Genomic DNA, 26158 nt, shown 5'->3' with positions numbered 1-26158 from the left:
TGACTTGACATCCATTTTGATTACATTTTATTCAAACCCTGTTGCGTGGCTCCCAGATTCAGGCGGTACAGCGAGTGAAGACGATACCTATCAGTTTAAGTCTGTTCTTTTTGGGATGACACCCACCCCCTTTATTCTTAACCTTGTTGTAAGTACTCATGTCGATACTTACTACACTTCGGCCATCGCAAGGGATTTGTAATGCAATATTTATGTTGACGATGTCATTTCTGGTGTAAACAACACCGATGAGGCTATTGATACACATGCAAATGAAATGATGACGTCAGGCGGTTTCAATTTGAGAAAATGGTCATCCAATGACTACATGCTAAGAGAGAGAGTCACCCACCATCCACAATGAACGTTCTAAAGATGTGGGAGCTAAATACATTGTACACACATACATCCATCATAACATATTTCCGCGTCTATTTCCTTATTCACCTTAAAAAAATAAAACTACTATTCATTATTGTTCTGAGGTCGATTTATTTGATTTTCTGTAAACTTCCCCGTGAGACATTATAAAATAAACTTTACTTTGTGCACCTAATGCTTTATTAGCTGCGTTGTGGTGAATTTTCACAGAGAAAATGCATATTGACGTAACGAGAGAGTACACTCGCTGTAACAGTTCACAGCGTTTCATTATGCAAATACTATGCAAATAACTGCACATATTTCACATGAGTACGTGTATCCTAATATTCACCTGATGCCAGACGAGTTTTTCCAGCTTAGCAATGACATGAATGGAAATAATAAAACGGGGGAGTCGTCACCTGCGCATATGTCAGATGGCCATAGAGTGTAATTGTTTGCAAACAAGCGTCTACCCGTGAGCCTTTGCGTTTTTAGCGTGTGTTGTTATCGTCGCTTAGGACTCAACTCCCGCGCATGCGCAGGTGACGACCCCCCACTTTAAACGTGGAAAATAAAATACAATGTCATTTCTTGTCTGATAAGCCATCTAAATACTGTCAGCCCACATGATCTATCATGTACCCAAGAAAAAATAGCATTAACTCTAGATAAAGTAATTCACGTTTTTGTCGGAGGTAATACTTAATAAAGTGAAAACGAGTTGACTGGCCCTAGCGATACAGTGTGTTATTAAATATGCAATATTGACGAAAACATATATTTTTTAATAATGTTTTCGAAACTCCATATAGTATACCAAATCTGATTATGATTTATCATAAACTAAAAAAATGTGGCATTTTCAGGACATACAGCAGTGTTCGTTATATGAAAAATCAAAACCATTAATACGCATGCGCATGCGTATAAGACAATTTCATTGTTTTCAGGTTATGATAAACCATAATACTGTACAATGTATTTATATATACAAAATCATACAAGACAAAATGCTAACAGTGGAATTGTTGGTATTCTCATCTCTTTGTCTAAGTAAGATAACAAAAATCCAATTGTAATTCAAAAAAGCCTTATATATCAAACAACTAAAGATTTGAAGTAGCAAAATTGATAACTATGGGTAATTTTGCTTCGATTTTTACTTGTAATACACCCTTTTTGCGTACTAATTAGTGCCAATTTATGACAAATGACCATCGCCGATATAGAATATACGCAATATACCGACTTGCAAGTGGAAAAGATGGCCGCCTGGCTGCGTTCAGATCTCCAAAGATCATCATCTATTGAACACCAGTTTTGTCAAGCGAAACCCGGGGATTACAGTAAAAGTTTCCAATTCACCGGTGGCTGTGGGCGAAAAGTCAAATACATCGCTATCTAGGAAAACTAAGCCTCTGTATCTCCGACGGTCGGTCTCCCACTGACGACCTGATGTGTCCTTTCCCAAATTAGTATACGTCGTGCGTCATCATTTTCTACAGTCCTCTTCACAAAATGGCGACTACTCGACCCTTAATTTTCACATCGCATTTTATGTGACAATAGCCTTTTGTATGTTCCCTTTGAATTTCTGTCTAAAACAATATTTCGGTGAGATATTGTCTTCTTAATATGGGTATATTTAAACAAAAAATGTTCCAAAATACAGATATTGCCGTTTTTAACAGTTAAAGTTATTTTTGTTTATATTTTAATGAATACTTTTCTATTTGTGCGATATTTGACGTGTGACTTTAAAGTCACGAAAAAGGGGTTTATTTATTGGACATAATGTTGGTTTTAGTGCAAATGCATATTTTCGTTGTTTTCCAACAAATTCAATAAAGCTTTCAATTAATATTTTTATAAATTTGGATGAAATTCAAATTTTTAAATCAATATGAAATGAAGTACAAGGAACCCTGATGCAAAGGATGTCGCTTTTCTGATTCAGTAAAAGAACAGGCCGGATATGTATATGTATACCGGTTGACTCTATTTTTTTTCTGTGCGCGTGGTTATTTACAGTGAGTGGAATGTGCCAAAAAACATACTGTATCAAAAAATACCAAAAAATATATTTACATCTTAGACTACTCTAGTCATATCTACTAGTATGTATTAGATTGCTCGTGAAATGTTCACATGGCAGTGTAGAATTTCTGAATGCGCTTTTCTATTAAGTAGCGCCCTCTTGTGACGAAGCTTTGAAGTGACGTTAGTGGAAGTTTCTCTTCCACAGCATCAATACAGTTTGATCTGATAAAAAATACCACGGTGTTTTGTATCCTAAACATCAACCGACTACGCATCCAAACACATTTAAAGTTTTTAACGACACTGGTTACACCCTTTTACGTTATGTTGACGTCACATAAACTCTCGACGTATCAGAGGGCGAATGAGTGGATTGGCAGAACAGCACATTCTAAAGTATTTCCGGATGATGTCGTAAATGCAGGTCAAGGTTGATATAAAGAGTCGTATCGAAATCAGCCACATTAATGTACTCCTGAAAATAACAAAAAGTAACATAAAAGAATTAGACAAAGTAAACAGATCCGTTGAAACGCGCCCTCTATGGGCGGAGAACCAAAATAAATATTACACCCGCGCTTTAGAGTATTTCGTTGTTTCATCGAACGAACACTCAGATTCCCCCAATGTATCCACCAACATACATTATAAAGCAACATTTCACATGTCTTCGTATTATTGCCTCTATAACACTAGTTTATTTTTCGCAATCCTTCAATATATTACTAAGACTTCCAAACAAAAAATTCGAAAAAAACACATTAAACATTAAAGCGGAAGGGACGTCACCTGCGCACGCGCGGGAATTGAGTCCCACGCGACGATAACAACACACGCAAAGGCTCATGGGTAGACGCTTGTTCGGAAACAATGACATGCTATGGCCATCTGGCGCATGCGCAGGTGACGACTCCCCCGCTTTAACGTCACTGTCGTTTTGACAACATCACTTCCACTTTAATACATACGCCATTTTCAGCGTATATCTTCAGTATAAATTAGAATGAATGGAACATAAATAAAATTAACAAGTATTTTGAAACCTACCAATCCGTCACTTTTCATCATTAATAAACTTGAACGAATTTCAGGGAAAGCTGGTCTGTGCTCAGGGTTTCTATGGCAACAGTCCATCATTAGTCCGAATCTGAGATAACAGTAATCAAAGTATTATTTTCTGTATAATTGTTAAATTTATTTATCACTTAAAATCAACATGAAAACTGCTTCAAGCTCTTTCGAAAAGCCACCATCTTCTTTGAAATGAAGACGGGTGGTTTCATTCACCGCATTTGCCCCAGGCTTTAGTACAAGAGGTGATAGTTGTTGTAATAGTGGCCGATGGGGCGCCATGTCCTCAGATATACCAGTGTTTTCAATTTTTTGAAAAACAATATTGTGTGTTAGACTGGAAGTTTTATAATTAGTTGGTCAGTAAAATGAAGGTTTATTCGGCATTCCATATTAGTCAACAGTGGCCTCACCTAGATATCACAAACGTGTAAGCCAGGAAACATGTTTTTAGGCTTGTCATATTTAAAGCGGGAGAGTCGTCACCTGCGCATGCGCGGAAATTGAGTCCCAAGCGATGATAACAACACACGCTAAAAAACGCAAAGGCTCATGGGTAGACGCTTGTTTGTAAACATTGACACGCTTTGGCCATCTGACGCATGCGCAGGTGACGACTCCCCCGCTTTAATAATAAAATAGATTGATGAAGTGGGAATTGCACTTGACTTACATCTCTGGCCGACAGTGTTTAGGTTTTTCCAGTTTGTGTCCTTCTAAAATTTTCGTCCGAGCTTCGTATGCGTCTTTGATGTCGGAGTAAGGCGTGGATCCGAAAGTTGCGATTTCCCAGAGTACGATGCCGAACGACCATACTTCTGTTTTTAACGTGTACACATGGTCCCTGATCGACTCCGGTGCCATCCATCTCACTGGTAAGGGTACCTGAAATATGGCGAGCATGAGATACAATGTATTAGACACGATGAATTACTGTATGCTTCGTACTATAGTTGATCTAAGGCATGATTATTCCGGTATATTCAATGAATACGAGGTTATTACAAGGATACCGAAAAGTATGCACGAAGACAGTACAGCGAAGTATCGACCGACGCGCACCATCTTCGTTTTTGTTATTAAGAGGACGCTCACGCGCGTAGTCGCTCCATATTTGGAACTCGCATTTCCTAATACGGTAGAATAAAAATGACCCGTAAAATACCGCAAAATTACGGCACGCTGTGACATATGGCGTTATGGTGACAGATGTATAATAATATGCGTTATTCCAGGTAAAAATGTGGACTATATTCATATTGTTCGACCCCCGCATTGACGTCTCCGACACGCCTCTGCCAGACTCTTCTGAATTTATACCTCTATGGTAGATATACCAGACTGAAATATATATTCCCCTGCTCCCTCCCAAATTTATTTACCTGAGACTGCCTTAGATAAATACCATCAGTATTCATCTGCTTGGCCATTCCAAAATCGCTTATTCTACAATCTTTATCCCGTGTGATCAGCACATTACGGGCTGCCAAATCACGATGCAGGCACTGTCAATAATAAACACACACACGTGACTTATTATGAAGGCAACATTGCCGACAACCATTGGCCCAAGTTTATAAATGTCCGTTACTTGGAGTGAGAAGGTGCAAACTGATTGTGATGTGGGACCTATATCGAAACAATTTACCCCAGTCGAGTGACTCTAACATTCGGGTTGATCTTAGTTATCAATATTCAGTTATTCAACATGTATCCGTTTATTAGCCCCCCACCCCATCGCCCAACTTAATACAAATCCGAAAGTTAGACTAGGGTTTGACGCAAAATAATTATAATGTGTACGATCGATAAGATTTCGTTACTCACATTTGAATCCGCCAAGAAACACATGCCCTCAGATATCTGACACGCGAATTTCATCAAGTCGTTGCTCGTCAATATTATCTGAGGACCATATTCACGGCGGTTGTGGTAGCTTTGGTTCCCATGTTTCCGGAGATAGTTCCTCAAATTCCCATTCTCGCAGAACTCCATAATAATGCATTTAACCGCGTCTGGAGCAATGCGCAATAGAAATAGAGTCAGAAACTGATTGTCTACTTTATAAGTTTACATAAAACCCAGTAAACGTATTAAAACTGATCATAAGATTAAAGCGGGAGGGTCGTCTCACTTGCGCACGCGCCGGAAGTGAGTCCCAAGCGATGATAACAACACACGCTAAAAAGCTAAAAACGCAAAGGCTCATGGTTAGACGCGTGTTTGTAAACAATGGCCATCTCACGCATGCGCAGGCGACGACTCCCCCGCTTTAATTACGTATGCCGTATTGTGAGTATCCAAGTTTCATGTAAGCATTAACTTTGAATTTGTTGTGTATAACTGTTTATTACTTGTGATGTGAGGTAGATATGACCAGCTTATCCCTTGTCATGGTTAAAAAAACACTATAATTCTTTCGTTTGTGTAATTAACATGGGTATATTTTTAAACTTAATATTTTCTCGAAAGATTTGGTACAACAATATCGCTAGAAGACACTTCACTTTAAGTTTAGAAGAATTATGAAAACTCAACATTGATTTTGGAATGGTAAAACAACTGTAAACAACATTTATTTAATGTACCAATTTCTACCACGTGAAAATAGTAATAGAACAATCATAAAGTCGGTTTTATATTTTCGTGATATCGACAAATAATGTAATATATAGATACACATTAACAGACAAATTACAACTCCATAAAATCTAGAATATGAAATTACTTTTATTTTTGTTATATGCATTAAAGGCCATGTATATTATATAATAATAATAATAATAATAATAATACTATAACTACTACTACTACTACTACTAATAATAATAATAATAGTAGTAATAATAATAATATTTCAAGAAATATTGTTTATAACAATTAACATTTAAGTGTATCGGCGTATTTTGTGATTCTAGGCTATGATGTCAAAAGTTCAATCTGCTTGCATGGACCAATCAGATTTTCGGAGATTTGTATTACGTAATATTGAAATGTACTAGTATACAATTACTACACTCATTTATTGCACCTCATACAACTAATATTAAAAACAGTATTTTACGTTTTTACAGGAAATAAAATGAAAGTTCCATTCACAGTAAAAAAAATGGGTTTTTACACTTTACAGATAAAGCAAACTCCTAATTACATTATACATTTTAAGAATATTTTTTTATAGTTTGGGTTTAAGAATCAAAATTGGACATTCAATTCGGAAAAATGCTTTATACGCTTACAAAAAATAAGATCTTTGTACAAATTACGGACGAATAAAATAGCTGATTACATTTTACACCTTGTGTATGTCTACGAATTTACGTTTTTTTTTATTTATTTAAATTACATTATTACGAAAATAAAATTGATTGCAGCTTACGAAAATACCCCTTGCCGACCCTCATACATGGAATGAGATAATTTATTCACTTACTGGACAGCGGGTGAACACAGTATCCAATCACGGCGATGATGAATTTAGAACAGGGTAACAGCGACGCCAGGATTTCACATTCTCTTGTGAGAGAAGCTTGCTCACTTGTACAATCGGGGTCTGAAAACACATGACTTACGCTTAGAACTGTGTTGTTGTTAAAATTTAGCATTGTATAATAAAGTTCACAATGAAGTATAACATAATATAACCCTACTAACTGCTTATATATCAGAGAAAACAGTTCACGGGTAGTGTGTTGGTTTTTCAACCAGACCCCGAAAATCAGCCTGGGGATAAACCCTGATCTCGACACCCGCCCTCAACGAGTGTGACACAGACTCAAAGTCAATGGAATCATTCACTAAAATAAAATGTGTAGCACAAACATAATACATATGATACGTGAAATTCTATGCAATTTCACTTGCAACAAAAACCAGAGACGACGTTGACATTCATTACCAGGAGCAATTAGATTGTATTTAAAATAAAATTCTACTCACGTTTCACCGTCTTCACTGCTACGGCGCCAGATGTCATCCCCGACGAGGAGTGAATTGTCGCTTTGTGGACTTCTCCGAATTCTCCACTCCCGATCTTCTCAATGAATCGAAGGCGACGGCATGCGTTACATGGAGATTTCACAGGGACGTACCCGACACCTCCTAAGTATGGGTACGTGCTATCCGTTCTGTACGTCAAGTCGCTGTCGATGGTGTCAATTGAGCCTACACCCGGCGGGAAGTTCACTAAATCGCGAAGACTCGAGTCATCCCTTGGACGGAGCAGTGGCGGCGGGTAGGTATTGTGTCGTTGTCTGCCGCGTATATTATCAACATATGCAGATGCATCGCCTCCACCCAACAAGATGATGCTTAATTGCGAGTAGCTAACAGGTAAGTGAGCAGTAGCTGGAATACCACTTGTTTGAGGGAGGGTCGAAAGTGATTGGAACACCTCCTGAATGTGAATAAAATATTGATTTGCAAATATACCAGGACTATATTGTCAGAGAATATTGACGAATATAATGCTTGCAATACTTTTCCATTAAAAGGCGGTAGTCGTCTCGCTGCGCATGTGCGACATTTGTGTTGATGAACATTGATTTTCCAACAATGCAATGCGCTCTTCTAATAGAAATCACAAGTATGAGGTTTGAACTGGGCGCGACTAGCACTAAATACCGCTCGTGACTCCTTCAACACCTTCTAAACACCTAACAAAATACCTAATTAAAGCTTGGTAACGCCTTAGTTTGTACCCATTGATCTGCGCAACAGTCACTTTCTTTGTTTATATGAGACCAATATATCTCGCGCATGCGTGGCGCGACGACTACCGCCCTTTAATCTTATAAACTTATAAACTGTATTAAAGATCCCCCTAATCGCAGAAATGCTCATATACACCATCTTACACAGATCAGATCAATCGGAGAGTAGCTAGCATGATGATACAGTTGTTTTGACGTGTACAAAGGTCGCGAGTGATAAAGGTTGATTTTGGCGGACAGGGGTCAAAATGTAAATACTGACCAATGAGGTTGTTTTAAATCGGGGGGGGGGTCGTCACCTGCGCATGCGTCAGATGGCCATAGCGTATCATTGTTTACAAACAAGAGTCTACCCATGAGCCTCTGCGTTTTTAGCGTGAGTTTTTACCGTCGCTTGGGACTCAATTCCCGCGCGTGCGCAGGTGACGACCTTCCCACTCTAAGATTTTGAGGAATACTTAAGGAGAACAATTTATCAATATGCGCTGGCGCCATAATTGTCAATGACCAGTACTTGACAATTCTGAGCCAAACTGTTATACGGAACAAGGAACAAGTTATACGGATGCGCTTGTTGTACTTACCTGATCGTCGTCTGCACTAATGTCTATTAACTCCGTGACGCTGTCTGGTTCGGATATTTTTCGACTTGGGGTGGGGTCCTCTATGCTCTGCGTTATGTAATAAAAAAAGGAGAAAGAATACTAGTATAAAATTTACTTTTCTCTTCTAATTTCAAGTCCCCATAGGTATTTCATCTTTTTTTTCCCATTATTGTGTTGCTCCACTTTATTAGTTTTTGCTGTTAATGCGCATGCGCATCAAAAGTGTTTTGCTGATGTCACTTACAAATGGAAATCAAATGGGATCGAATCTGTAATAAAAAAAAGCAGAGTGACACGTCACCAAATGACTTAGTGCTAGTTACTCGTACACATTTTTGTTATCACTTTCATTGTTTAATAACATTTATAAATGGAAAGAGTCTTAAGTTTACAACACTGTCTTCAATAATTGGTAAAACCAGATAACGAAGAAATACATTACGAAGAAACACGTATTATGAATACGTGTATCCATATTCCATCTGTTACGGTACCTATACATGCAGCAGTATATACTGTAAAATACTTTATTTTAGCTGGAATTATTTTTCGCTGGAACAACTTTTTAACTGTTTTGTAGGGAATTTATTTTCACTGATTTCTGACCAGTTGAATGTAAAATATAGGAAAATGGTATATTCGCTGGATTTTATTTTCACTGAAACATTTCTTCAGCGAAAATAGCGAAAATAAATTCCAAGCAAAAGTATTATACAGTATAAGAACTTTATTGTGTATTTTTTAAAACTTCATTAAGAATGTCTGTTGCAGTACCATATATCGAGAAATGTCAAACTTTTTTATGTCAACATAACTGTACTGATTAAAAGGTCAAGGTTTGTGTTCTCAGTATATGTTTTCATGTCTTTTAAAGCGATAGAGTCGTCACCTGCGCATGCGTCAGATGGCCATAGCGTGTCATTGTTTACAAACAAGCGTCTACCGATGAGCCTTTACGTTTTTAGCGTTATCATCGCTTGGGACTCGATTTCTGCGCGTGCGCAGGTGACGACCCTCCCGCTTTAATTTATGTAAATCTCCGACAAAAAAAAATGGTTAAACATAAAAGTATTATTGCCTGGATATATCTATTGAAATTACTAGTATTCACTCTAAAATTTAAAAAGTTTCGTCGCACTCTATACACAAGCGCTTTTTACGAATGTTTATCAAATTGTCTAGGTGACGTGCATGTCCTGTACATATTAAAGCGGGGAAGTGGACACCTGCGCATGCGTCAGGTGGTCATAGCGTGTCATTGTTTACAAACAATCGTCTACCCATGAGCCTTTGCGTTGTTAGCGTGTGTTCTTAGGACTTAGGACTCAATTTTCGTGCGTGCGCAGGTGACGACCCTCCCACTTTAACAGTCTACCACATGCGAATCCATTTGGCACATTTACCCACAATTCCTGTGTGATTTACATCTAAGTTTTATACGGCTTAAAGAGTACGAAACACAATTTTAAAACAAAACTGCAACTTGCACTTCTTACTTGTACGTTATACAACAAAATACTTACCGTGTTAGGGAATTTCCTGTTTTTACACAAATACACAGCAACACCAACGATTGGCGCAACACAGACCAGCCCAATGATCGAGAACGTTAGCACGGTTCCAATGAAAACTGAGGAATTCGATAAAATTGATTGGCCATTGTTCCCAGCAACTTGGTCAACGACATTGTCTGATGATAATTCCAAATGCCAGGAAGGAGTAACTGTGCCTGTACCTGGCCCTCGTAACTTGTTCACAATTCTTTCGGTATTCGTCGTCTTTACTTGGGATGTATTAATTAGAGTGGGCGCAGTATTCGGTGTGTGGTCACGTCTCAATGGTTTGATTGGTTCCCGTTGTTGTTCCGTTATTTCGTCAACCACGTGTTCGGTATCCGTGGCGATTTTTGCTATAATAAACAAATATATACAGAATATGATGGAAGTTTCGGCAACGGAAGTTTTGGCATCATTTGCTTTCCCGGGTTTTTTGGTCACAAAAGTTTCGGACACGCGTGATTGATGTATACCGATTGATTTCTTGTACTCGTACCTCCTCTTTATACTGTAGAAGGATTAATTATTCACTGAGTTTTAATTTTGCTTATGATTTCGCTGACTGGAAAATGCGCTAAATTAAAACCCAGTGAATATGTAAAATTGAGCATACAACACATTATCTCAATGATAAAACCATGAATTAAAAACCCACTGAATATGCCCGAAATGCTAAATTAGTGAAATTAAAAATTAGTCATTTTACAGTATTTATCAATTTATCACACACGCGTTCGAGTTTTTGTATACAAACAATGATTTCCATACGGAAAGAGATCCGTGTGGAATGATGTGGCAGGTTGACCGTAACGCGTCCAAACCTCCGTGACTAACGAGAATAAGAAAATGAAATTACTCACTCGTCACCGTCAGAATGACGTCAGTTTGCTGTGTTTCGTATCTGTCTTCCAAGTCCCAACTGACCAGGCACATATAATGACCCCTGTCTTCCGTGGTGACGTCGTGTATTGTCAAATTTCTATTCCGCGTTAGCGCGTATCTGCCGACAGTACTGGTCTGGCTTTGACCATCAAAGTCCAAGATAGTTTCTCCTTCCATCCTCCATTCCAACGTGAACGGTACGTCGGCTGGGTATGTCAGTGTGCAAGGGAGTTCGACGCTTGCGTCTCCGTCAACTGCGTATATTTGAAATGAGTTACGTAATTCTAGGAAAAAAACGATATGCTGTATTACACTTTGTATTTCAGTTGTATTTCAGAGATTTTTCGATATACTGAAAATTAAAACAATGTGTATGTGAAAAAAAAATGATTTTTTAGAAGAAGAAAAACAATCATGTACAACATATTCGCTTGGTGGCATAATAAATGATTCAATGCGCATGCGTGTTGAAATAATAGTACGTGATTATTATGTCATATTTGTGTGATTATTACATCGAAACACACAGTTCACAGTCCAGTTCTAACAATTCACAATAATGGATACAAATACTCAATGCAGTCAAAGTTACCCATATTGCCTTTATGATGTTAATGTTTAGTTGGGATGTGCTTCTTCGTTAGTATGTGATGTATTCGTGTGGAATACACCTAGTGCCTTCCGAACTTAGTATGAAAGAAAACATATACAAGTTTAATAAGTAAACTTACTTAGTACTTTCAATGTGACAAATGTTCGGTCTGTTACGTAATGATCTCGAAAGTCCCAATTGACAAGACACATATACGTGTCTTCATCTGCGGCGGTGATGTTGACGATTACCAGGTTCCCTTCATACGTAATGCTGTACTTGGAGTGGTTAGATGAGTGGTCGCCGTCGATGAGTACCTTTTCCCTTCGTCTCCACTGAATGGAGAAGTCGGGTTCTGAATCCTCTACTGGATTTTTGTACTTGCATGGAAGACGAACGCTGATGGCGCCCTCTTGTACCTCTTCAGAAAGACGAGTTTCGATACCCAATGACGACTCGCAACTGGTCAGGATATTAACTATCATGACAAGAAGAAAACGTTTAGTATGATACGGTATTATTATACGTCAAAGTCCTTTCAGCCAATAGGATTTGCGCCTTTGTTGCCCATTATCATCTTTTATATCACACCATTCTCCCGCGCACAAACTAATCAGACTATTGACAAGCTGATGCAACTTTGGAAACAGTCAACATACTATTCGCCACTGTGCACCCCTGTGCGCGCGCATCTTTATCTACAAAACCATGGAACTATAAACCCCTAGTTCCATGACAAAACTAATAGCGGTAATAGATGCGCAGATCAAAATCAAATCGAACGACAAATGGCTATTTTTAACAGCAAACTTTGAGAAAATTGGTTGACGTGATTTTCGACAAGAATTCCCGCTAGACCAAGAACACGATTATGTATCTAATAAATCGGTGTGTTATTGCGAAACTACTGCTTCGAAATCAAAGTCGTCACTCCCGATGGAGGCATCGAGCTCGTGGGACGAACCAACCGCGATATTGTAGACATTGACTCAGAAATAAGAGACCCCCCCCCCCTGTTGCGGAATGCGAGACACATATTTTCTGTTATATTATTATACATCTTTACCTCCCAATGATACATTATGCGAATGCCGAAATCCAAAAAAAATCAGCGAGCTTCTTTGTGTTGAGTCACAGTCCCTCTATCTGTTTGTATATAAATGATTTTTTTTTAGTACAAAATAGCGTACATTGTAATTACAAAACGTCGCCATTCGCATTTACGATCGAAAAAGTATCCATATAAATCGCCCAATTTAACATTAATAAAATGCGGTGTGACAAATAACAAATCAGCCCACCAATTTTTAATGATATGTTTTGATCATAAAATGTCAAAATCGAAGACAGATATTGGTTTTGCTCCGAGTAGTATGGCAAATAAAATAGAGTGCATTTCAATCACCCGCAAAATCAAACACGACAAATTTCTGGGTAAAGGTATGAAAATTTGTTGCGAAAATGTGTCGCTGCTGGTGAAATAGATGAATTAAAGAACTACTCGCCGGCTAAAATATGACCTTATAAAGATATCCTGATTAAAAAATTATGTGAAAAAGCTCGAATTCTGGAATAAACAACTAAATTATAAAAAAACTGGGTACTGATCACATGACAATGCTTTGTCCATACTCGCAACGCGCTTTTGCCAGGGAAGGAGACCAATTCACACCTAATACAATGACCGTTTCCAGACCGGGGATAGAGGGACTGTGGTTGAGTCCTGTCAAACCCTAGTGGCTAGTGTTTGTTTGTATTATTAGAGGACGCTTACGCGCGTAATCATTCCATATTTGGAATTCGCATTTCCTAATGAAAATACCGGGGTAAACTACCGCAAATTTACGGCACGCTGTAACTTATGGCGTTGCGGTAACAGATGTATAATAATAATAATAATAATAATAATAATAATAATAATAATAATAATAATAATAATAATAATAATAATAATAATAATAATAATTACTTAGAACATAAAGACAAAAATATGGTTAGCTGCCTCCAAACGAGTTCGTATGTTAACATGTATATAATTGTCGCCTTACACAATCGATGCTAAGTTTTAATATCAAATAAAGCTGACATAATCTCCCTGCAGTGTGTCTCAGTCTCAGGCTACTGTACTCTGAGGTTAGGTATAGGAATGTTTGCGCGTCCCCCGACGAACAGTAATCTCTAATTTCTATGACAGGCAACATAGACAAAGAGAAGTGATTTTTAATGTTTTGCAGCTGCTTGTTAAATCAATAAATATACGAAAAAGCGGAAGTGTACCAGTATATCACCTGCCCCATCCTACATGTGCTTGACCTTAAATGACACCGTGATAACGAGGCAATAAGCCAGTAAAACCCCTTAGCTGGGCTTAATGTTCTATGCATAGAACCACTTAGCTAGGTTGATTTTGATACATCGTTACCAAGTGTCGGGCTTCACTGAATGGATATTGTCAATGGAAAGAAGAAGGGAATTTTGCTAACATTTTCAAAAATCTTGAAAGTGGGGGTCAAACATACCGGCTGCGCAGTAATAATCGGGCACCGTATGCGTCAACTGCGGGACTCCCCCCCCCTCCAAGTATATGCAAGCCCCGTGTGGAAATCGACGCCGTGATACTCGAATCAATTGACATTCCGGTCATGTAGGCACATAGTTAATCTATTCCGTTCTCTTTTCATATTCAGCTTGCTGCGTGAACAGGATACGGAACACTTCCTCTGTCGTTGAATGCACGGGTATTTTACCACATGGAAGTGTCGTCCTTGTTATTAACTCGAGCTTGTCTGCACGATATGCTCCCGTTATGTACACTCACATTAGAGGGAAGTCGTGAAGTCGTGAAGTCATTGAGAGAACTTTATCGCGCACAGTATGGATATGCCTCGGCCACAAGTACGTCCGCCAACGTGGTAATGCGGGCACATGGGGAGAGGGGCTGGGTTGCTAAACACCTCGTGACGACCGAAACAGGACGTGATTTTTCCTACGTGATTTTGCGATATATGCATAGTCAAAAAGAATTATTGCATATTTAACACTACGCATGTTTTAACTCAGCATGCATTTTTGGTGGTGAACAACACCAAATGTGTTGTGCACCGCAACCACAGTATACAAACATGCCCCACCGATCCATGCGTGGGTACATATGTACAATAAACATAGTTCTAAGTCCCGTTAAATAGCTGCGAGCAACTTGAATAACAAAGAACGAGGAACTAACGAGTGTTTTTTTTAACATACCCTGGCATCGATGACTGGTCTATGCGGCATATGCTAGGATTAAAACTTCGTTTTTCCTTGCCATCATGTCCCGTGAATGGAAGCCAAACAACTACCAAGCGTGCCCTTAAATGCACTAAAAGTCGCACCCAGACCGTGTGCTATGTTCATTGGCGTGCATAACAAACGTCACTGTTTTGTGTTTAAGGGGATACTCCACCGTATACACCTAACTGGTGACACCCACCGTCCATACGGTGAAGGAAAACGTATATACAATGTATATGATTACCATTTTTCTAAATATCATACTCACCCAGAATATAAACCACCAGAATGCTGCCTTTAACGCACGGCTTCATGTCTGCCTTAATTGTAATTAAAGAGAAGAACTAACACATCGAGTAAGCCACGATTCACCCCACTCACGATTCAACAATCACGTGATCAGATGCAAATTCGGTTGTTAAAAAGGGCAGTGGTGATTCTACGAAAATGATCTAAGTCGATTTGATCCGGGGGAGAAAAGGGGGGTAAGTTAGTGATGATGTTTTAATGAAAAATGTTGTGTACGGTATGGAAATGTTATGCAGATTATTATTGTAATTTTTATTATCTGTTTTTTTTCATTTACAGCGTAAATGCTAATAACTTTTTAGTTTAGTTGAGCTAATAACTCAATATTTATCAATTAAACAAGTAGGTTTTCCAAGTCTCGTGGTTAACCTTTTTACTCCATGTCATAGACAGCTAAACTAAAATTATAGACAATTATGTTATTTCAAAAAATAGTACGAATCATATCATATCATATCATATCATATCATATCATATCATATCACATCACATCACATCACATCACATCACATCACATCACATCACATCACATCACATCACATCACATCACATCACAACATATCATATCATATCATATCATATCATATCATATCATATCATATCATATCATATCATATCATATCATATCATATCATATCATATCATATCATATCATATCATATCATATCATATCATATCATATCATATCATATCATATCATATCATATCATATCACATCATATCACATCATATCATATCATGTTTCATGATCCAACTCAAGATGGCCGAATGACCACCATTTTGATGCTAAAATTCATCAAAATCAAGCACTTCTGCCAATCCGGAACCGGATCTCAGTCATCATGAACATACTTTATTCAACTTGGTAAGTCCGTTGAACATAATGGTTCATTGATGCACGTCTTTCATATCGGATTGAAAATGGCCGACTGGTGGCCGTTTTGTTTAAACAAATACATGCTCCGACCGATCACATTCAAACTTGACACATACATCAGACACAATATCGTACATATGCACCCGCATTTGTTTCATGATCCGTGTGTGACGTTTTTGGGACAACTTTATTGCATGCGTCAGAATACATACTTTTGCAATGTGGTTATATGTCACCTGATCCTCCGAGTGAAAAATGTACGGAATAAACAAGAAAGTTAAATGTGAAAGCTCTCTGGTTTATTTGATGTTGTGTGTGTTCCTGAGTCAACAAATCACACAGTACTAAAAAAAACATAAAAATCAAGCATTTATAACTGGATCACGGTCGTGCATGAACATATTTTATCCTTGATTATATGCAGGTATTTTTTTGTCCCCAGATTTGATTCAAAATGGCTGACTGGTGGCCATTTTGTTTTTAACGAATGCTGTTTTTGGAACCATATTGCTAACATGACTGGACTGAAATTTACGAAATTAGCACAAAATCATATGCAGATCACATGCAAGTTGGAATTATTTATATAACTCACTTTGGGAAAACAAGATTCGTATGAGTAATAATGTTGTATCGGGTATCACCCTGGCGACATTTGTGTACAAAACAGTCGCAATCGTGACCAATTGTTTACACCCGCAGTTTATTTGTTGGTTAACGCCCTTTATGTTTAATCCCACCTGTTGCGCACTGAGAAAAAAAATTCCCTTAACCGTCACAACACACGTAATGTGTTATTTTGTTTTTATGAATTTTTCAGACACGGTAAATAAATGGGAAACTGTGGGGGAAGAACCAAATTTAGTAAACGGCATTGTCAGCGGCGACTATAACACGAGTAATCTGATTGTGTCCGGGTCAGTGTTGTTGTGTCGTATCACGAAGAGCAGCGAAATGGTAGATGTTTTTGGTAAGTGCAACAGATGTTTCATATTTTCTGGTGTATTAAGGTCTCTTGCTGTATGTCGGTTTAAGAAAAATGTGTTCGAAACTGCGGGAGAAATACCAAATTCATTAAAAACGGCATCGTCAGCGGCAACTATAATACGAGTAATCAGACTGTTTCCGGGTCAGTGTTGTTGTGTCGTATCACGAAGAGCAGCGAAATGGTAGATGTTTTTGGTAAGTGCAACAGATGTTTCATATTTTCTGGTGTATTAAGGGCTCTTGCTATATGTCAGTAAGAAAATACTAGTAATAAGAAAAATGTGTTCATTTGTTTGTTAATTCATTACCCAGTAACTCAGTATCCGAACTCTCAGTAATTTGGCACTCGTTACCAGTAGTATTGATCAAACACGTATTTTCAAGCGGAATAATTTGTAGAGCTCATTTACACATCGATGTAGTGGGGGTAAAGCGGTCATAGTAATCGAAATAACAGATGTGTTGTCACGCAGGTTACACTAATTGAAAACAAATCTCTAAACACTAGGCATATGGTTATAGTTATATTGACCAAGTACTGTTCTTGGAAACTGTCTCAACCATCTAAGGATTAACAATCGAGATACTTGCGGTGTCCCGTCTGTAACGTTGAACAAAAACAGGTCTTGTTTGAAAACTGTATGATATTACATGATCGACGTCAGTCATTACAAGGAAGTTTATTTAAAAATAGGACTTCCTCTTTTTCGTTTATATATGCCCTTTATTAATTCCTTTATGGGCTGGACGATTCCAAGTTGTCTAAAGTTGTTTTAGGGGGGGGGGATACATAAATACACTTTTAGGTGTACTCTTGTACTGTTATACACGGAGCCCAGATACATTTCATTCTTTAAAAATAGTAAATCAGAGTTATTGTTTTTAGATCAACAAATCAGGGGTGAGCCCAATTCGACCGCGGTTACTGCGTTTTGTTTGTGTTTTTGTTTGGGAGAGTGGAGGACAAAACCGAGTAACAGACGGAAGCCACGTTGCACGTTGGTCAACCACAATAACTCAGAAATGCATACTAGTATTTTGAAGGTATCTACAATAAAATATAAACCAATTTTCACTACAATTCATGAGTGAACTTCATAATTTTCACAGAATGAAGTTTCATATTAGGTTTTTAAAAACAAATTGTTCATTAGCGTAACGTGGGAGCGGAAAAGATAGCCTTCACCCACAACTTGGCTTCATTACCAAACCGGTGTTAAATTTACGTATTTTTTGTTTGTTTGTTTACGCTATGTTCTTACATACGTTAAAACGGGAGAGTCGTCACCTACGCATGCGTCAGGTAGCCTTAGCGTGTCATTGTTTACAAACAAGCGTCTACCCAAGAGCCTTTGCGTTCTTAGCGTGTGTTGTTATCATCGCTTGGGACTCAACTCCCGCGCGTGCGCAGGTGACGACTCTCCCGCTTTAACACTACATGAATAACACACCGTTTGGATGATTGAAATATAACACACAGCGAGTTTTCGACAATTTTTCATTCATGGGACGTGAATGCTCGCTTCGCATCACTGTAGTTGTTAGTAACACATGTCAGACTCCTCGCCTGAACAGTACTTCCTATTGTACACGTGTGAAGAAGAAGCGAGGTCGGAAGATCATCCATTCACCTGTCTTTCTGTCTTCTGTCTGTGAATGGTGCAGTGCTAAAACACTCACCATATACATATTGAAAAAATACCCACTACATGATAATAAAAAACCCACAAGGGATTGTACGAACAGAGGGAAATATTAATATGTTTGGTTCACTTGATGGGGACGTCAGTTTGTCTGTGTTATTATGTCTGATATCATCCAAATATCATATGTAAATTGCAGGAATATCACGAACATGCAAAAACTCAATATGTGAAGACTGACGGTGCCTCGCCACTGCGGAAGCAGGCGCCCTTTTTTTGGGGGGGGGGGGTGTTGATACATAGCTGAGTAGGGAGGTGGCCCTGTGTGCTCAAAAGTGTTCTCATTTTTATACCTGGATAGTGGCAAAATCTATACCCATATTTTTACCAAAGTGCCCCAGTTACTGTATTTGCTATATCAGAAGAGCATCTCCAATAGAAACACATGTAACCCAATAGTTGCATTGTATATTGATTTATTAAAATATGTATTTTGACCATAGAAACATCTCTGTCACTTACATAAGATCATATTATTAACACAAAGTTCAGGTTATTTAGGTAGTTAAATGAGAATCAACAGTTCGCTTTCTCTTTGATCTCCTTAGGGGTCCGCTATCAGAAACTAGGGGTTGAACTAGGGGTTGATACCTATCTTGACCAGGGGCACGTCCCCATTAGGCAAGTTCTATGTACCCCCCCCCCCCCCGGCGCGCGACTCACTAAGCTACGCTAACCTCATCGAACTGATAGCTGGAAATAGCACGTGATCAACGTGAACTTGACAAGATTTTCAAAAAAGAAATACAACAACGACGACAAAAAATACAAAACAACAACAGCAACTTCAAAGATGTGTAAGTTTATGAATCATGTAGGTAAGTCAAACATTTAAGTATAAATCACCATGGCGATTTCATTAGGAAAAACATATATACATCTAATGCGTTGAAAACATGATATACTTGATTACCGGGACTGTGTATACACACGCCACGGTATACGTGCGTTATCTGAAACTTGTCTGACCCCGGCCGAGTATGGGGTCACCGCGTATCCCTGGGAATTCCGCCCACGCGAACTAATTTTATATTTGGTCTAAGCACGGTGACCTTCTTGTCAATAACCGAAACCAACGCAAGCCGTCCACAAGGGTCAAAGAGCGGGATGAGGAGTGGGCGTTAAACACATGTGAACGCGAAACGGGACCCAAACCATTCACATTGTATTACTATATATGGTTTCTGAGTGTTTGTATTTATTTCCTCAAAGTGACACTTCAAATGAAATGAATGGAACACGCATGAATAAATGAACCGAAATAAAAAGTTTACACTCGGAGAATGAAGTTCTTTTGGGTTCACTGTTAACGATTCTTTCCCCCACTTATTCAAAAAATCGGTTCTCGTGAAAACATATCTGGCGGTAATACCAATGGCTGAAGAAAAAACGGAAAAAAATCAATGTGCGATTACGAACTGACAAAGTGTCGTTATTTATGAACTATGTTCTACCCCTGACCCCCAGTATGATTAGTTATATATTCAACCACCGGAAACTAAGCACGGCATTCAAATGTTTCATCTCCTCCTTATCCTCCGACGTGATTATTGGCGTATCCAAGAAGTAAGGTGTTCAAGTACTGTAAAATACTTTATTTTAGCTGGAATTAATTTTCGCTGAAAAGACTTTTTGAGTGTTTTGTACTAGTATGAAATTTATTTTCACTGATTCTTGGTGATTTAAGTGTAAAATATAGGAGAAAATGTATAATCCCTGGATTTTATTTTCACTGAATTATCCCTTCAGCGAAAATAAATTCCAAGCGAAAATTACGTAATTTCCAGTAGGTAACGGTTAAGACGACTATTGCGCACGCGCGGGCACAAATGAATTAATGTAAAATACTTTATTTTCGCTTGGAATTCATTTTCGCTATTTTCGCTGAAGGAATGAGTCAGTGAAAATAAAATCCAGCGAATATACCTTTTTCCCTATATTTTACATTCAACTTGTCAAAAATCAGTGAAAATAAATTTCATACAAAATACCCAAAATGTCCTTTCAGCGAAGATTAATTCAAGCTAAAATAAAGTTTTTTTACAGTAATGCATCGTTGTTCACGTCTTCCTACATTTATTATGCAAATGATATTGAACACACTGTGGTGATAGAAGAACTGACTGTATTAGCTTTCCAAAATGAGGAAGCGTCGTAAATATAAATCGACGCCCGTAAACTGTGGCTTTATGACAATTATGCAACGCTACTTCCCGTTTACAGATAAGCTGTCGGCATAACCGCGTTGTTATTTGACTGACTAGCTTCCAGTTCAGGGTCAAAGGGCATTTTATCTTTTCAATCATAGGTAACGCGCCACGTGCACGTGGGTGATAGCGGAGGAATCGCTAATTTATTTCCGCGTCGTTTTGTTAGGCCAGACTTTTATTATCCCTTGTTTCGCGAACCCGCCGAATGAACAGGAGCCGGAAATGAAATACAAATGAAATTTTATTTTAGCGTAATTTCTCGCGCCCGCCGACTTGTAAGCGCAAAAAAAAATGCTGAAAAAAATGTTATTTTTATCTTCACTTTTTTACCGCCCGCCGCATAACAAATCCTAGTTGTATTTTCGTGGGAGTATCATGATCAAAGTACCGAAGTGTCGCGCAGATGAGAAACAAGGTTATACATGGAATGACATTTTATTTCATTCCTTCTCTCCGATCAATGATCTCACTTACAATTCTTTGAGAATTACACAAATCTAATGGAAAAAAAGAATTAATTTTAATTTTTTCCGCCCTCCTCAAAAAAAATTGCCTTATAAAAACTCGAGAAACAAGGAATAAAAAAAGTCTGGCCTCACCCACTCATGATACGCTACGTGTATTTCATTTTAAAACACAGGCAAGCAGTGGCGGCGAAGGCACTTAAAAAAGGGGGGTGTCGCCCCTCAAAATCAAGCTGAAACCCTTTGTGTCAGCAAAATTTGCTCTCAAAATGCAGGAAATAGTGTTTCAGAGGGTCTAGATTTCAATATTTTTAAGGGAGAACATGACCCGCCCCCCTAAGAGGTTGGTGAGCAGATCTAGCCCCTATGCAACATTTCGTTCCGCAGCCTCTGGGAAGTTACCAGTCATCGATACGTAAAACGAACATCCATTCTCTGTTACGTGACTTCAATGGCATTATTATTTAACACGACGGTTCTTTCACGCTACATGACGGCCCTGAAATAAAACTTCTTCCTTATTTAGAGAGTCAAAAGATTCTGCGTGCTGCGTCTTAAAGCGGGAGGGTCGCATGCGCGTGAATTGAGTCCCAAGCAATGATAACAACACACCTAAAACGCAAATGCTCATGGGTAGACGCTTGTTTGTAAACAATGACACGCTATGACCATCTGACGCATGCGCAGGTGACGACTCCCCTGCGTTAATAATAAGTCGGTTGCAGCTTGCGTTGTCACGCGCTGTGTTGCTTAGAGTTATGTTGTATTGAGATGTGTTGAGATGTGTTGTGTTAGCATGTATTGTGACGAGATTTGTTGTATTTAGATGTGCTGTGTTGACGTGTTGTGTTTATGAGTTATGTGTTGAAAGTATTGTGTTGTGTTGAGATTTGTTGTGTTTATATGTGCTGTGTTGACGTGTTGTGTTGTGTTGAGGAGAGTTGTGTTGAAATGTATTGTGTTGTGTTGAGATTTGTTGTATTTGTATGTGCTGTGTTGTTGTGGTGTGTTGAGGAGATTTGTGTTGAAATGTATTGTGTTGTGTTGAGATTTGTTGTGTTTATATGTGCTGTGTTGACGTGTTGTGTTGAGGAGATTTGTGTTGAAATGTATTGTGTTGTGTTGAGATTTGTTGTGTTTATATGTGCTGTGTTGACGTGTTGTGTTGAGGAGATTTGTGTTGAAATGTATTGTGTTGTGCTGAGATTTGTTGTGTTCATATGTGCTGTGTTGACGTGTTGTGTTGTGTTGAGATTTGTTGTGTTTATATGTGCTGTGTTGACGTGTTGTGTTGAAGAGAGTCGTGTTGAAATGTATTGTGTTGTGTTGAGATTTATTGGCTATGTGTGTAAATTTGCCTATTTCTGGTTTAAACATTATCGTCCTTTGAAGATTGTAATTGTAGTGTGATACCTATATTACAGTACCGTTTGTGGTTACTCACTTGTCGATGGGGGCGCGCGTCATTGAACGCTTACTTGTATACACATGCAATGCGAGTGTTCGCATTTATAATTAGAATTGGAATTCAGTAGTTGGGCTGAGGGGGTCAATGATGGGTGCCTTGTATTTAAATTCAACTAAGCAAATAATTTGTATTTCATTACCTACAAAATAAACTCTATTACTGTACTGTCTTTCTGTAATTGTCAAACATAGTGATATGTTTTGTCTGAGTCAGTATGTGTGAAACTCGGTGCATATGGTTTATTTCACATGGCGATCGCATTGAGTATAGTTCATTTAATAATAACGTATGAGTATTTTAATAATAGAAACAGCTTCAAGTATTACTACTACAAAAAGACGACATAGTTGAAATATATCGATTTCAAGATTGTCTTAGGTCATGTTACATAAACAAGTGCTCCACGGTTTAGCGATTATAGGTTTTGAATCCAGTCAGAAATTATTAGTGATGTCGATTATATTCGACAAGATTTTAATTTTATATTACCTTACATCAACATGTTTTTCCGGGTGAAAAAAATAATATTGCTACGAATTCAAATTAATTATACGCCGGTCAATAGATTGATAGTCAGTGTAGCCAATCAGCGACCGCGTTGCAATTGCCGCTGTTGATTTATTGCACCGTGACTAATACTAGTAATCAGATACAAGACATGACCGTAATTCCCCGCTGCAAACTTATATGTAGCTGGCCTGAAAGTTTTAGAGTGTTATTTTAAGCAGCGAAATCATAAGACAGACGTGGTCCACTAGCTACTGGATTTTCAATCAAAGATGTTGACAGATGGTGGAAATTAAAGAATGATTTGTTGATGGGGAAATTCATATTGAGCTTGCCTATTACTTCAAGTTAAATTGAACAGCCAGTGTATCCTCGGGGGCGGAGCTACGTCACAGGACGTTCCACGTTGCTAAGACGCGCACCACTGTACATGCATTTCTATGGGCTCTGTGCGCGCTGCTGTGGAACGCCGGTCGAGCCGGTGAAAATTCGAGAAAACAACACAAACTCAACTTTGAAGTAATCCTGAACAGCCAAATTTATATATGTTACACACGTAGGGCTAATCTTGTTACACTGTTCAGAGGAGTCTCAACAGTCATCCCAAAGTACCGTTTTCTGCGAGTTTTGGGCCTTTGCTTTCACCGCCGCGGGTTGCCAGGCAGTAAAAATGCCTGGATGTCCGCGCCCGAGGATACGTACATGTAGTTAACAACGAAGGGAAGTCGGATACTGAGTTACTTCGGGGTACGCCCTCACAGCATCCCTATGGCGTTGTGCTTTCCACACCTAGTTTTAACATTTATATTTAATGAGAATATTCTTGTAACATCTCCATGTATTTCGACTACTTCAAAGTAAATTCAGATGATTTCGGTTCGAGTTTAATTCAAACCGAAATTAAATAAAACACCTTATAGAATTGTTACCTCGTACATATTTTGTGGTACTTCGGAGACCACCATGGACCATTCACCATGTGCAGGTGAATCAGAGTTATGACAAGAGAAACTACTGAACCAATGACAGCTTACATTCATACGCAAAAATACCAGATTTTCTTTCTTTCAAGCTGACTGGAAGTCCGTAAACCTAGACTGGCGCAGTCGGGCGATTATTTGTTTTTGTAGTTTAAATAAATAAAAAAAAAATGATGGCGGTGTTAGCGCTAAATCTGATTTATTCTGACTGATTTATTCTGCGAGAAATTCATTGCTATTAAATATTCATAAATGCACATATTATAATGAGTTGGGCGCGGAAATGCATAATGAGGTGAACGTGGTAAAGGTCACACTGCAGACCCAACATGACGGTACGTTGAAATTCGAGTTTGTCGTAGTCGTCGTTTCTAATTCATCACAATGTGTAAAAAAAGTAACTCGTACTAGTCGTAGAATTAAAAAAAAATCGGCTGCTACAATCAGCCGACGTCTTCTCGGTCAGAGGTCAGTTGAAGAGACGTTGTGTTTGGCTTAGATGATTGTCTTACAGTGTCGATAGAGGGCCATGCAGAATAAACCAGTCGGGGTGATTTCGCAGTTTCAGGGTATTTCGCGCTGACGCCTCCATTTCCTAAAATATTTTATTTTATTTAAACTACAAAAACAAATTAATCGCCCGACTGCGCCAGTCTAGCGTAAACCATATACGTGCACATTGCTCCTTCGGCACAAGCCGTCGACTGAGGGCGCAGCTAATTTAGATTTATACCGGAATACCGTGTTGCTAGCGATAGCATTTTCAAAATTCTTGTTGCAGGTGCATTTTTTTAGTTCTTGACATTTATGAGAAAATACCACAAGCTTCAATTTACAGTGTTGCAGTAATCTAATTTATTTTGCACAGTGTGTAAACATGGCCATAAACACACAGCTTTGTGTCAACAGCAAGAATTGGAGAGAGAAATGAGAAAGGAAAAAACACAAAGTTTACAATAATTCTATGAAAACGATTAATAATCGTAAACACACTACAAAGCTAGCGTATGTTATTGACAGTCTTAGTCTGGTGGTATGAATTGATAAATACCGAGGGTGACTATTTTGTGGCGTAACCAACGACATTGACGATTCGCAGGGAGCAGCAGGACCTGTGGCGCTTCTAAAAACTGGCACGTTAGAGGGAAGCGATTCATACTATTAATCACTTCATACATTCTCGGAATTTTTAATAGATCAGTCTATGAGATATAACACAGGACATTATAAGTTACAAGTGTTAATATATTTAGGATTGTTAGGATGCTAAGATCACTGAAGAGTACATGAAAGAGATTTCTAGAAATCCTTCACGTACCGATTTCCACATCCGTCACCTTATTAGCTCAGTCCGTAGAGTTACTCTAAAAACAACCTTTGTCTGAAGCCCCCTTCCCTCATTTGGCGTTTGCTCCTTAGATAATTGCCATACAAGTTGAATGCAATGTTTTAATCTTTGTTTGATATCAGCGCCCTCCTATGGTTTGTTACTTTAATTTTAATTCAAAGTGACGTGAAACAAGAACCACTTTTGTACACTGGAGACAAATCCACCT

General features: G+C 38.4%; 2 protein-coding genes across 3 annotated transcripts in view; one reads left to right on the top strand and one right to left on the bottom strand.

Moving 5' to 3' along the window:
• Positions 1-472: 472 nt before the first annotated feature.
• LOC102808167 (uncharacterized) lies at positions 473-15472 on the bottom strand. Of its 2 annotated transcripts, XM_085499191.1 has the most exons (12): positions 15366-15472; positions 11964-12302; positions 11211-11516; positions 10318-10703; positions 8774-8860; positions 7417-7873; positions 6911-7030; positions 5305-5492; positions 4860-4982; positions 4151-4362; positions 3454-3553; positions 473-2881 (listed from the first exon to the last, which is right to left on the bottom strand). In XM_085499191.1, the coding sequence occupies exons 1-12, from the start codon at positions 15409-15411 to the stop codon at positions 2798-2800; spliced, it is 2448 nt and encodes an 815-aa protein (XP_085355317.1). In that variant the 5' UTR covers positions 15412-15472; the 3' UTR covers positions 473-2797. The 2 variants fall into 2 exon arrangements, with proteins under 2 accessions (XP_085355317.1, XP_085355318.1); XM_085499192.1 differs by lacking the exon at positions 3454-3553.
• Positions 15473-17173: 1701 nt separating this feature from the next.
• Positions 17174-26158, top strand: part of LOC102808616 (uncharacterized) — a 38576-nt gene continuing 29591 nt past the window's right edge. The window contains exon 1 of the mRNA XM_085499190.1: positions 17174-17465. Coding sequence (XP_085355316.1) covers positions 17450-17465 — 16 coding nt within the window. The 5' untranslated portion in view covers positions 17174-17449. The remainder of the gene's footprint in view (positions 17466-26158) is intronic.

The sequence above is a fragment of the Saccoglossus kowalevskii genome, chromosome 5, assembly GCF_978046115.1.
Source record: "Saccoglossus kowalevskii chromosome 5, keSacKowa6.1, whole genome shotgun sequence".
NCBI lineage: Eukaryota > Metazoa > Hemichordata > Enteropneusta > Harrimaniidae > Saccoglossus > Saccoglossus kowalevskii.
This window is presented reverse-complemented; position numbering and strand designations above follow the sequence as displayed.